The following is a 12,484-nucleotide window of genomic DNA, read 5'->3' as shown; positions in this document are numbered from 1 at the left end:
ATTTGCTTTATCCTCCCCAAGTTAATGTGCACTGTGTGTGACTGTTGCATACTGTTAATTTTCTTGTGCTCCAGCTTTCTCTTGATATTTTCTGAGTAGACCAATGTTTGAGAAGTTTGAACAATTATTATATCAGTTTTCTCCACATCCTGGTTTGTGTGCCAAATTAAGATGTGTCAGATCTCATCGGCTGTCTGTAAGAAGTCATTCAGGCATTGGAAGGTCACATTTTGTTATGGTGAATGAACTGGAGATTTCATTCTTCATTTAGATAGACAGTGGTGGTTAAGAGACACATAGATTAAGAAATACCTACAGTCTAAAATGAAAGCATAGAAATATCAGTCCTTTAGTCATGAGGGCAGCCTAACACTGGAGAAGGGATACCTTAAGAATTTATTTCTAAATATGAATTCCAAATTCAGTGAAAATCAAGAGGGTTTGCAAAAGTAATACCTTTTTTCCTGTTTTTAGTTACATTTTTAATAAAACATCTACTTTTCCAGAGCTGTGCAGCCATCAGAACTAGTTGGAAGTGTGTGGACAAAGGAAGATAAAGAAATTAATTCTCCCAACCTTCTCAAAATGATAAGGCATACAACTAACCTAACTCTGTGGTTTGAAAAGTAAGTGACTTTCCTGAATCTGCACCTACTCCATGTCTGGACATTGACAGTCCATTCACAAGTAAACTGTGAAAAACTCTGTTCTAGGAGAATTTCTGTGTTGGAGTTTAGATGTTAAAAAGGGTCCCTGGGAGAATTTTAACATAATGGTTTCAAGCTTTTTATTCTTTCAAGTATCAAAATTAAAAAAAAAAAAAAAAAAGAGAATATTTTCAAATCTCTAAGACATTTTCAGAACTACCTCAAGTAATTTGATAAAATGGTGTTTGTTTGTTTTACAACTGAATATTTGACTTTGGAAACCTCCTCAGCTCTTTAATACAACCCCCCATGTTCTTGTGTATTCAGATGCATTGTAGAAACAGAAAACCTAGAGGAAAGAGTAATTGTAGTGAGCCGGATAATTGAGATCCTGCAAGTTTTTCAAGAGCTAAACAACTTTAATGGTGTCCTTGAGATTGTCAGTGCTATGAACTCCGCAGCAGTGTATAGGTTGGACCACACATTTGAGGTACAGTGAAATGTTTTCCACTTTTGCTATGGCAGTGTCATGCAGGGTGCCTTGGCTACACTGAAAGCCTGTATTTTGTCAGTCAGCATGTGCTTCCAAGGAGCAAGGAAAGTAACGCCCCAAGAAATGAATCAATCAGGGTGTAAGAGAGAGGGTTTGTTCCTTGCTTTTCAGAAACAGGAAATCCTTCCCCACTTAAGAAAGGCATCTCAGGATGGACAGGGCCACTGTCCTCGTGGTCCCTGATCCAAGTACCAGTGGGAGACCATTACTCTGTGTTGTTGCTGGGCCATGCCTTTATCTTCTCTTTCCAAACAACCTGTTTGATCTCTCTTTTCAGCAAATCCCAAGTCGCCAGAAGAAGATCTTAGAAGAAGCTTACGAGCTGAGTGAGGACCATTATAAGAAATACTTGGCAAAACTCAGGTCCATTAATCCTCCTTGTGTGCCTTTTTTTGGTGAGTACATTTGGTTTGGATGAGCCATGTCCCACATTAACATCTGCAAAGTTTTCAGCTAAGGTACTAAACAGAATACCTTGTATGAACAATAGAGGGCAAAGTAAATTTTAACAGGACAGGTGGGTTGGAATTTCAGGTGCCCAGACACAAATATGTGGAAAAAAAAACTGTAAAGTGGCTGTTCATGGAAGATGTTATTTGCAGTAAAAATAAGTATATCTGCAATATCCTATTTCCACATTTGCTGGTTTTTACTTTGAGTGTGGTCTGAACTGTTACAACCAGAAATACTCTCAATTAGAGTCACATTAGAAATATTATTGGCATTGACTGGGAGAGAAAAAGATCCTCTTCCCCATCAGGTGTTCCAAGAAATACAGCTAGTGTATCATTTCTATTAAAAAGTCTTATTTCTGTAGAAACAGAGTTTGGAAAGCAAGCATCCTGTTTATCATCAGATGTAACAGTTCTTCTTTGAAGTAGATCGCTGACATTTAGCCAACTGTGGTGTTAAGCACATGTCACTCCTGTTCTTAAGCAAGCCACTTCAGTGTTTGCTGCAGATCAGTTCCAAGTCTGGACAGTGCACTTGTCCAGCATAGGCTTCAGGCCAGAACTGAAAGAAAATAGTGTTGATAGCTTTTTTGGCCTTTTACAGATTGGGGAAAGATATACTCCAGAGCTCTGCAAAGAAAGATAAGATCAACTAAGAAACCTTCTGTCTTGCTTCAGAGATGAGTAGAGGTTAGCAGGATCACATGTGAATAGCTTCAGTTATTTCTGTCAAGTCATAATGACAATTCCAGGCACATGGTCTGTGGAGTGGAAGGCACTTTTTGCTTCCTAATCCTCAAGTAATTTGATGCAATTATGAAAGCAGGATAAAACCTGAAAATAATTTTTGGAGTTTAGCTGAGGTGTCTAATGGAGGAGTTAAGAGAAAGCACTCCTGTTCAGTGTTCTCTTTTAGTGTTATATGAGCTTCATAAAGCATAGAAAGATGCACAGGCTTTGGGACTTTGATGCAAAAAGGCAGCTTTCTGGAAAAGGCATGTTAAAATATTCAAATTGTTGCCCTTATCGAAAGGTGAGATGCAGTTCTCTTATTGACTCTAACAGAGGAGTGTTCTAAATAATTGTAGTGCCCAAATTAAATTCTTTAAGAATTCCTTGTATTCCAGTTGTGACTTCCTCCTTGCTTTGTACTCTGTGTTGAAAACCTCTTCTGTGTGCCATGTAGGGATTTACTTAACCAACATTTTGAAAACAGAAGAAGGCAATCCTGAATTTCTCAAGCGACATGGGAAAGACCTTATAAACTTCAGCAAGAGGAGGAAGGTAGCTGAGATAACAGGGGAGATCCAGCAGTACCAGAACCAGCCCTATTGTTTAAGAGTGGAATTTGACATCAGGGTAAGTGACACCATTTCCTTCTGGGTTGATTCTCTCAGCTGACAGACCAGAAGGACAGAGTGAATTGACATAGATTCAGTCCAACCAAATCACAGATATCATAAACCCTCTCTTGTGTCTCACTGTAAGAAAGGCAGAACGATCAATGCTTGCGGTTTCTTGGGTTTGTTTAATCTTTTTTCTCAGCTGATGGGTCATGGGTAGATCTTTTTGATCAGTGTTAGAGAGGAGCTGAAACTGGCAGATCCTCATTGTCCTTCACTCAGCTGCAGTTATTTTTTCAGTGAGCCCAGCTGTGTTTTCCTCTGTTACACTGCCTTTATGGTCCATGTTTACCTGATGGCACTGTGTTTACACCATGTGTTGATGATACTCACATCTTTCTTTCTCCTGGTGCTTGTTTTCCTTGGTCTGAGGTGTTGTCTAAGCAGTGTCCTCTCTGGTTGCTTTCCTTCCTTCCTTTTTTCTTTTTTCTTACCATCTTTTGAGCTATGCACTTTCAGAGAGTCACAGGACAGGTTAGCTTAAGAGATTCTGCAAGTTTTTTTTTCATTTGTTCTCCTCAGGCTTTGACAGAATGCATTGTGGGAGCAGTCTTCTCTGCATCAGTGTAAAGATGGATTGTTTGCAGCTTCTTCTGGAAGTGTTTGAGCAAACATGGTCTGATTTTGCACTGCAGCAAGCGTTTAGGGTGCTTGCACAGCTGGTTTTTAGGCCAAGCATAGCAGTAACGATGTCCAGAAAAGGCCTCATGACAAAAACAGATTTAATAGCTGAAGTCTGTCATTACCTCTGACTCCAGCATTTTCTCTCTTCTCTTGAACAACTGAGATCATTTGTACTGTAGAAAAAAGCAGTATTAACAAGCTTCTTAGCTGACAAATTGTCTGTATTTCCTGTATTGCAGAGATTTTTTGAAAACCTGAATCCAATGGGAAACAGCGTGGAGACAGAATTTACAGATTATCTGTTCAACAAGTCACTGGAGATAGAGCCACGAAATGTCAAGCCTCCTCCAAGATTTGTTAGTATTCAATTCTTGTATTTATTTTGCAAAAAGTGCTTATATTTGTCTTTCATAGATGGCGGAAATAATTTCTGCCTGTCTTGTCAGCATGTGTTTCAAGGAGCAAGGAAAGTAAACCCCCAAGAAATGAATCAATCAGGGTGTAAGAGAGAGGGTTTTTCCTTGCTTTCAGAAGCAAGAAATCCTTCCCCGCTTAAGTAAGGCATCTCAGGATGGTGAGGTATCCTTACGATCCAGGACAGCTCGTATAAGGACATGTAGAACTCTGATTTCTTTGGAGGGCTTAGAGCAAAGTTTATTGAGAAACAGATTCTTTTATATAATCTTTTGGTACAATGAATAGGATTGGTTCTTTAGGGCACCACCTTCTTGTAAACATCTTTACCAGTAAACAAGTTGGAAAAACACCAGGTGTCAGGAGGACGATATCTACAGGATATTTTGGGTTCCTCCTTATGATTTCCCAGGCCAGACTGAGAGAGTTCTGTGCTTGGCTTTCTCACAGGCTTCTGGCTACTGCCTGGAGCCTGAGAATCCATGTTGTGACCACTGTCAGTTCCCACAGCGTGGCACTGTCCTGCTAGTCCTCTGCCTTCGTAACCACCAGGCCCCACGGAAGCCGCGTCCCGGCCCCTCAACTGGAGTCGCTCCTTTGTGTCGTTGCAGCCCAAGAAGTACAGCTACCCCCTCAAGTCGCCGGGCGTGCGGCCGTCCAACCCGCGGCCGGGCACCATGCGGCACCCCACGCCTCTGCAGCAGGAGCCCCGCAAGATCAGCTACAGCCGCATCCCCGAGAGCGAGGCCGAGGCCTCGGCGTCCGCGCCCAACTCCCCGCGCACGCCGCTGACGCCGCCGCCCGCCTCGGCCACCTCCAGCACCGCCGACGCCTGCAGCGTCTTCGACTCCGACCCCTCCAGCCCCTTCCACACACGTAGGTGCTCAGCCGTGCCGGCCACAGCTCCTGCTCTTGGCTGGGGGAGGTCAGCTGTGGAAAGAGGAAAAATCATTGCTTTCGTCTCCTTGCAGTGTCCTGCCTTGGTTTGGAAGGACAGCTTTCTTGGTTTAGAAACCCTTGGAATGGAGAATGTAAACCCTCCGTCTCTAAATTATTACCGTTTTGTAATTTGGATTTTTTTTGATGTCCCTTAGGATCTGCTTCTGTGTCATCCATAAACTTTACCAAAACTTCAGATGATGCTCCTGTCCCTCCTCCTGTTCCTCCGCGAAGAAGACCAGAATCTGCCCCAGCTGAATCCTCCCCATCAAAAGTAAGTAAGCAGAGAAAAGGTCATTTGTCATTTGAAGAGGGGCAGGGTATGATAGAAAAGTAACTCTCAAAGACAGAGTACATTTATTTTTTGAAGAGCTGTATGTGAAAGAGTAAGCAGCCATGTATTTCAAGCCTTCACAGCTCTGCCTCACTGTGTCTTGATCTCAGACATGAGAACAGATGGGACATACATTTAGGATTAGCAATGTCTCATCTGCTGATGTGCTGTGCTCAGGCCCTTGCATTGCCTGTGAGAACTTGAGGCTTCAGGCAGATGTTTCCACCCAGGAATAATTGTAGGATATATGAATAAGAGTCAGAACTGCTAAACAGTAGTGATGGAAAGTGCTGTACACAACTCAGTCCTCTGGAAAGTTTCACCAGAATATTTGACCCTGATGCTGTGGTGCTCAAGTGCTTGCTTTCCCCTCTTGCTTACCCGTCTTGTCTGCATGCCTGCTTAAGACATTGCTACATTTTCCTTTTGCATTTGTCTGGCAACTGGGATCTGATCCAGCTGTTGTTGCACACAGTGTCAAAATTCACCTGTTTTCAGTGGAAGCTTGTTTGTGATTTCAGATTTCAAAATCCCACTCAAAATTATTTCAGAGCAGATATGTCTTTGAAGAGAGCTTGTAAGTGGCTCTTCAGCAGTTATGCAGTTATTTTCAGACCACAAGCAACAGTTTTGTCATTCAGCAGAATTTAACATATCACCAAAACATACCTGAAATCCTACCAAAATGTATTTGAAAACATTGTGTATGTGATAGGGTGTTGGAGATCAGTTATCCTGTCACTGTGGTCTGCAGCTTGGAAACTGTTCAATTCCATAATTCTGACTACTTAACTCCTGAGCATGGTTTCTTTTTTTCCCTGTTCAGCATCATTTGCCTCTCCCTTTTTCTCATTTTCTTGAAGAAATATCTGGTGTGTTAACCCACTCCAAGTTACTGGGGAGGTGGTGGAAGACATCCAGACCACCCCAGCAAGCAGACCTGGAATTAGCATGGAAATTGTTGCTTTGACCATTCTTTGCCCTGCCCTTGTGCCTCTCTGTGCATCTTCATTCCTCCCATCCTTGGCTGTTCACTCCTGTGTTGCTGCAGCCATGATTGCACCTTCATTCCTCCCATCCTTGGCTGTTCACTCCGGTGTTGCTGCAGCCATGATTGCACCTTCATTCCTCCCATCCTTGGCTGTTCACTCCGGTGTTGCCATCCTTGGCTTTTCAGTCCTGTGCTGCCACAGCCCCACTAAGAGCAATCTGAAGTGCAGGAGGAGGCTTCTGTGTCACAGCAGGGTCCTGTGCTTTGCTGTCTCTCTGGGGTTTTACTGACTGACATGTTTGTGTACCTCAGCTTACTTCTGCACACCTGGACAACCCACCAGCCATCCCTCCTAGGCAGCCAACTTCTAAAGTGTACTCTCCAAGGTACTCGGTGCCTGATCGGACCTGCATCTCTGACTCGTGTGTTACCACTGCAAACCCTCCCGAGCTACCACCACGGGAGCCTGTGCGAACTCCAGATGTTTTCTCTAGCTCACCACTACACCTGCAGCCTCCACCCCTGGGGAGGAAAAGCGAACTTGGTAACACCTTCTTCCCCAACAGCCCCTCTCCCTTCACGCCCCCGCCCCCCCAGACACCCTCTCCACATGTAGCACGGAGGCATCTGCCGTCACCGCCCTTGATACCGCAGGACGTGGACCTCCTTTCTGTTGCTGGGCCGCCCGTTCCTCCACGACAAAGCACTTCTCAACATATCCCAAAGCTTCCTCCAAAAACTTACAAAAGGGAGCACACGCACCCCTCGATGCATCGGGACGGGCCGCCCTTGCTGGAGAACGCCCCCTCCTCCTGAACTGTCCCTTGCGCTGGGAGTTGCCTTTTCCTGGTGCTATGTCTGTTGCTGGCAATGGATGCACTGAACCTGGTGGTGTCAAGGAGTCGGGCTGTGGATGCCAAACACTAAGAACTCTCCAATGCCGTGTTGGAAATGTAGTGTACAGAAATGGAATTGCAAAAACCAGACTTTCTAGTGGGAAACCTGGTTAACTCGCTATTCTTGTTTTAGTATGCAGGACATTGTTCTAAAGTAATTGGACAGCTGATTGTACCAGAAAACAGTCTGGAGAGACTTCTTTGGCCGATGAGCAGAGACTGTGTCTGTGTAATGATCGATAATGTCCAGTACAGGAAGGAAAAACAGTCTTGTATCCATCAGTTCCATACAGTGGCACAGTTTTTGGAATGAAAACATTATGCACTTTTTTTAAATCTCAAACAGGGAACTTTATATCCTCCTTAATTTTCCTTTGCTTTACTTACTCCCTGCTTTAAAATACCTTCCTAAAATGATGAGAAGGACTGTGAGGAAGATCTGTGGTACCTAATCGAGCTAGAATTAAGGCAAAGCACTGTATTGCGGTCCTGTTTACAAGTTGTTACAATGAGCAGTAGGGGGTACCTAGGCTTCACCAAAGAGGTACTTTATTATTATTTTCTGAAATACTGTGGTGCCAGTTCAAAAATAAATTTTTGCCAGGAAGCATAATGTCTAATTATTGCTTTCTTTAGTTAGAGCTGATGAAAGTCTTACATCATTAAGGTGACAGCGAATTTTTTTTATTAAAAGCAGCACTATCATCTGAAGCAAATATACTACATTTAGAAGACTGTTAATCTCTGCTAGGTTATGTCATGTTCTTTTTAAGGTTTACTGATAATCCATTTCATGGCTAGTAGCTATTCTTTTTCAGTCATGCCATGAAAACAGTCACTTGTCAACTTCCATAGCTGTTGTCATGTTTTACTAACAATAGATTAATCAGCATACATAGGATTGCCTTGCAGTTGCATAAATCGTGTGTATATAGTGAATGTTGCATAAATATACTTGCAGATTGTTTTTAATTTAATTGAAATAAAGATAAAGATATGTTTGGCTGACATATGTTAAATTATTACATGGACGAATGTTCAACATAGTTTTTCAGTTAAGCACCAAGGGGGATAAAAGCCCATCTTGTGGTACATATGTTTCCTAGTTTTCTGTATTTTAGTAATAAGAGACTAAAGAGGTGGTGAATTATTATACCTTATGAAATGTTTCCTCTGTCCTGTATGACACATTAGAAAAAAATCAAACTTACATTAATCTTTACAGTGGCTTTCTCTGTCCAAAGTACACATGACAGAACAGGTATGTTGTGAGTATTCTGACATGGTTTATCCAGAAACCTGGATGCTGCTCTTCAACTCCAGATCAGCCTGCGACAGGAATGGATGGCAGCTGTTGAAGAAAAGGAGCTCTGTAATGTCCTCTACAGTAGGTATGTGAAACATAAAGTGTCTCATCTTCAGTTCACGTGGCTCATGGGGCAAATAAAATTCCCTCACATTTCCTCTTTGGAAGAAGAGGAACATTTCCTGTTTGGAAGAGCACCTCTTGGAAAGCTGTGTCTCTTAAAGATGGTGTCAGTTGAATGATGGCAGAAATCACCTTTTTTAATGCTTTCAGCAGTGCCATTGGTCAGGGCCCTTTGATCCTTTACTGTGGTCGTTATGTTTGGAAAGCATTTCATCAGCAGGAATGGCAGTTTTCACCACAGTCAGATCTTGAAACTGTCAGTTATATTCCTTCTTGGATGTCTTTAACAATGGTGTTTTGAAACATTTTTTCTGGCAAAAGAAGAACAAAGTGAAGATATCAAAACCTTGCGTTCAGAGAACAGTGTTACATGGGGAGCTTTATAAAAACTCTGAGGCCACAGGAGGTGTAGTTTAGTTATGGGTTCTTTGGATAAAAACACCATGGTGAACATACTGTTGGAAATTTTACCTAAATTATTACCTCCTCAGTGGGTGACCAGGAAAACTCTGTAAATTGAGACTTTCTGCTCTGTATTTCTTCCTCAGCACACTTTTGTCTGTGCTGTTGTGCAGCCAAGGCAGAGCAGGCCACCCAGTGCTCAGTCAAGAGACCTCTCAAGGCTCCTGTTCATCAGCAGATTCCTTAAATGTCAGGTTTCTGCTTCCCTTGGTGAAATGGGAATGCTGTCCCCTCTTTGTGATGGAGGATTAAAGTGCTTTCCTGGTGAGATATTGGACAACAGGTGACAATGGTCACCATGCAAGAACTTAAACATTCTCTGGAGCTCAGGTCAGTCACAGTGCACAAATCATGGTGTTGACTCAACTGCAAACAGGAAGGGTAAGAATCAAACCTGTGGCATTTAGGAGTTTAATACAACTGCTAAGCCACTGTTTTGTGTCTGTGTTAAACAATTTCTTATCTGAAATAGCACCTTATTTTGGGTCATGTTTGCATTAGTGACAGTACTTTTTGCATAGAAAATTAAATAATTTTAATCATGTTGTCTGTCTCCTTGGTAAAATGACCCTAATTTGGTCTGGTGTGGCCTGGGGTGATGATGTGACCTGGACAATGAAATGTGCTTGAGTTTTAGAGTGACATTGTGGGATATTTAGTTCTTCTTCTTTTGTGTGTGTTTTAAATTAGATTCTCCCAGTGATATCATTGGAGTGATATCACTGTTGAACATAGTAGGTTATTGTACTTCATGGAAAAGATTGTTGAATTGTCATTTCTAAACCCAGACAATGCATAGGTGAAGTCTTTATTCAGGAGAGAAACCTGTGGCCTAATACAGGTGTAAAAACAAAAATGCCATTAGCTTATTCTGTAAATGCCATTCCTTATTTTCCATTAAAAAAACACAAACCACCCTTAAATGCATTTTTCTGCCCACTGAGAGCAAATTTACCTTTTGTAATCAGTGGAAAATAGTGCATTATGAGGGAAATGAAGTAAAGAGTAAGTTGGATTTTTTCTTACTTTCTAGCCAGCAAGTGTGAAATCCTCTGCTGGGTGGCTGAGAAGTTGAAAGGGAAAAATAAAATAAAAACCTTTTTGCTAGATGCATGACAGTTTAGATGCCAAATGTGCAGAACATCTATAATATTTTTAAAACAAAGGTAGGTGATCAAGGGCACATGTTACTGGAATTGCTTTGGACAAGTTTGTTGCATCTGTTTCGGGGAAAGCCTTTTTTTGTTCTGGGTCTAGCATGGCTGACTTGAACAGGGAGTGTAGCTATGGAGAGGTGTTCTCTGGAAGAGTCTGAGGAGCTGAAGATCTGTCACAGTGAGCTACACCAACAACAGGATCTTAACCAGGAGCCTGGAGAGTGACTCAGCTGAGTTCTGACTAAGAGTCTTAGAACCTCGAGCAGGGAGCAGTCTGCTTGCATGGCTGCACTTGCAGGGATACAGGATTGTTTAAGTAATGTTGCCTCAGAAAAACACCTGTTTCTTCTTTGAATGGATGCAGCCTTCTGGCTGATTCAGTGCAAGAGACAACAGCGTTATTTAAAGGCAACGTTTATTTGGCATAGGAAGAAAAATGATCCAGAGCACACATGTACACTAAAGATGGATTTGAAATGGATCCTGCAACAGGTTGTGCCTTTGTGGTGCTGAGCATCATTCATTCACATTTGCAGACTCTGAGCAGGTACAAGGACATCTCAAGTGGTAAGTATAGGCCTGGAAGTAAGAACTCAGAGAGAATCAGAAAGAAAGAACCGTCAGTTCCAACTGTGCCTTAAATCACTAAAATAGAAGCTGAAATCCATATGCATTTTACAAGCAAGGGTCTGCCACTTTGGGAGGATTTCCTCACCCAGGAGATGTTACCAGGTAGGTTTGGATTTTTCCCTTTGTCCTGTTTCTGTCCTGGTATCTGCCTGGCAAATATGAAAAGCAGGTTTGTTTTGTGAAGGGTAAAAGTGTCATTACATATATGAGACCAAAACCACAAGAATCAAAGCCCTTGTCAGCATCAGTGCATTACAATGGACACTTGTCCATAATGACACAGCTCTGGTTCCATGGACAAACAGTTCTGTATGTGGCTGATTCCTGTGCAGAACAAACAGGCCTTGCTGATGCTTCAGTTACAAGTATCTGGCTCTTCCTACTTAATTTCTATCCTGGCCCTCCACAGTGTGACTAAAAAAGCTGCTGAGTCCTAGGAACTGTGTGTGATTCAGTGGCTGGTCAGCATGGAGCAGCCCTGACTGGAAGGGGACAGGGAATTTGTAATTCTCTGAGGATGTGAGGGAAAGGGAAGGGTAGTTCTTTGCCTTTAAAAGCCTTACATTAAAAAAAAAAAATCTTCCCAGAGTAGTTTCCAAAAGCTAGGGGAGGAAAGTATGGTACTGCTTTCCTTTGTGTAAGGAGGAGAAATGGATATTTGTTTCATTAAAATCTATGGGAGAGAGACCAGCTAAAACATTTCAATCTTTGGAGTTTTGCTTGGTCACATTCTTGAAATGTTGAGGAAACCTTGATTGAGTTAAAGGATGGGTTTTGTCTGTCTGGGTAGCCCTTTTCACACACAGCCCTTTGCCTCCAGCAGAGGAGGAAAAGCGAGTGGTAGATGCAGGTCAGTGAACACTGGAGAGCTCTGGGCCTTGCATCTGCAGCAGGTTTGCCAGTGCATCCACAGACACCTGCTCCGGGCTCCCCATCCTGCTGCCACAGCCAGGAGAGCCATGCAGCATGGTGGGTGCTCTTCTCTTGGCCCCAAAACCAGCCACCCTCACACTGACTGGGGAGTCCCAAGCCCCCAGTCTCACAGAACTTCCCCCAAGGCATTGCTGTTGACCCCATGGTGACAGTTAACAGCTTTTTAAGGTGAAGCTGTCATTTAGACCAGTGTCCCAGGCTTGTCAAAACAAGGTGATAAAACCAGTTTCTCTTTAAAACTGCCCTCAGAAGGTGCCAGGTGCCACCAGAGCTCAGCAGTGCTGCACTGGTGACAGCACTGTGCCAGTGGTGTTCTCGCTGCTGGTGGTGACACGGGTATCACAGCAGAACTTCTCTCAGTCTTCTGCAGAGATCAGAGTTACTGAGGGTTTCTCATGTCATGTTGTGGTCTGTGAGTGGCCTCTTGATCTGTCCTTGCACAAGGAGGAGGACTGTGACTCTGAACATGGTACACCATCAGCTTTCCTGCCCTAGTGCCTCGATTTTTGGCTGGAAGAACCTTTCCAAAGCTGCACGTCATGGGGCTTGTGAGGGTGTCAGGCCAAAGAGCTGGCAAAGTGTATTCCGAGTGTGCTACAGACCAGGAGCCAGGACACTGC

General features: G+C 43.0%; 1 protein-coding gene and 1 long non-coding RNA gene across 2 annotated transcripts in view; both read left to right on the top strand.

The window, feature by feature from the left end:
- SOS1 (SOS Ras/Rac guanine nucleotide exchange factor 1) overlaps positions 1-8,261 on the top strand; it is a 42,839-nt gene extending 34,578 nt beyond the window's left edge. Inside the window, exons 15-22 of the mRNA XM_066316687.1 lie at positions 507-626; positions 975-1,137; positions 1,478-1,595; positions 2,839-3,011; positions 3,919-4,035; positions 4,705-4,969; positions 5,188-5,306; positions 6,670-8,261. Coding sequence (XP_066172784.1) covers positions 507-626; positions 975-1,137; positions 1,478-1,595; positions 2,839-3,011; positions 3,919-4,035; positions 4,705-4,969; positions 5,188-5,306; positions 6,670-7,173 — 1,579 coding nt within the window. The 3' untranslated portion in view covers positions 7,174-8,261. The remainder of the gene's footprint in view (positions 1-506; positions 627-974; positions 1,138-1,477; positions 1,596-2,838; positions 3,012-3,918; positions 4,036-4,704; positions 4,970-5,187; positions 5,307-6,669) is intronic.
- Positions 8,262-8,401: 140 nt separating this feature from the next.
- On the top strand, positions 8,402-11,532 carry LOC136359765 (uncharacterized). The gene is made up of 2 exons (XR_010743330.1): positions 8,402-8,644; positions 10,178-11,532. It is a non-coding gene; the product is annotated as an uncharacterized lncRNA (long non-coding RNA).
- The last annotated feature ends 952 nt before the right edge of the window (positions 11,533-12,484 follow it).

This window comes from Sylvia atricapilla, chromosome 3 (genome assembly GCF_009819655.1).
Source record: "Sylvia atricapilla isolate bSylAtr1 chromosome 3, bSylAtr1.pri, whole genome shotgun sequence".
NCBI lineage: Eukaryota > Metazoa > Chordata > Aves > Passeriformes > Sylviidae > Sylvia > Sylvia atricapilla.
The sequence above is the reverse complement of the archived record's forward strand: the minus strand, read 5'-3'. Positions and strand labels throughout refer to the sequence as shown.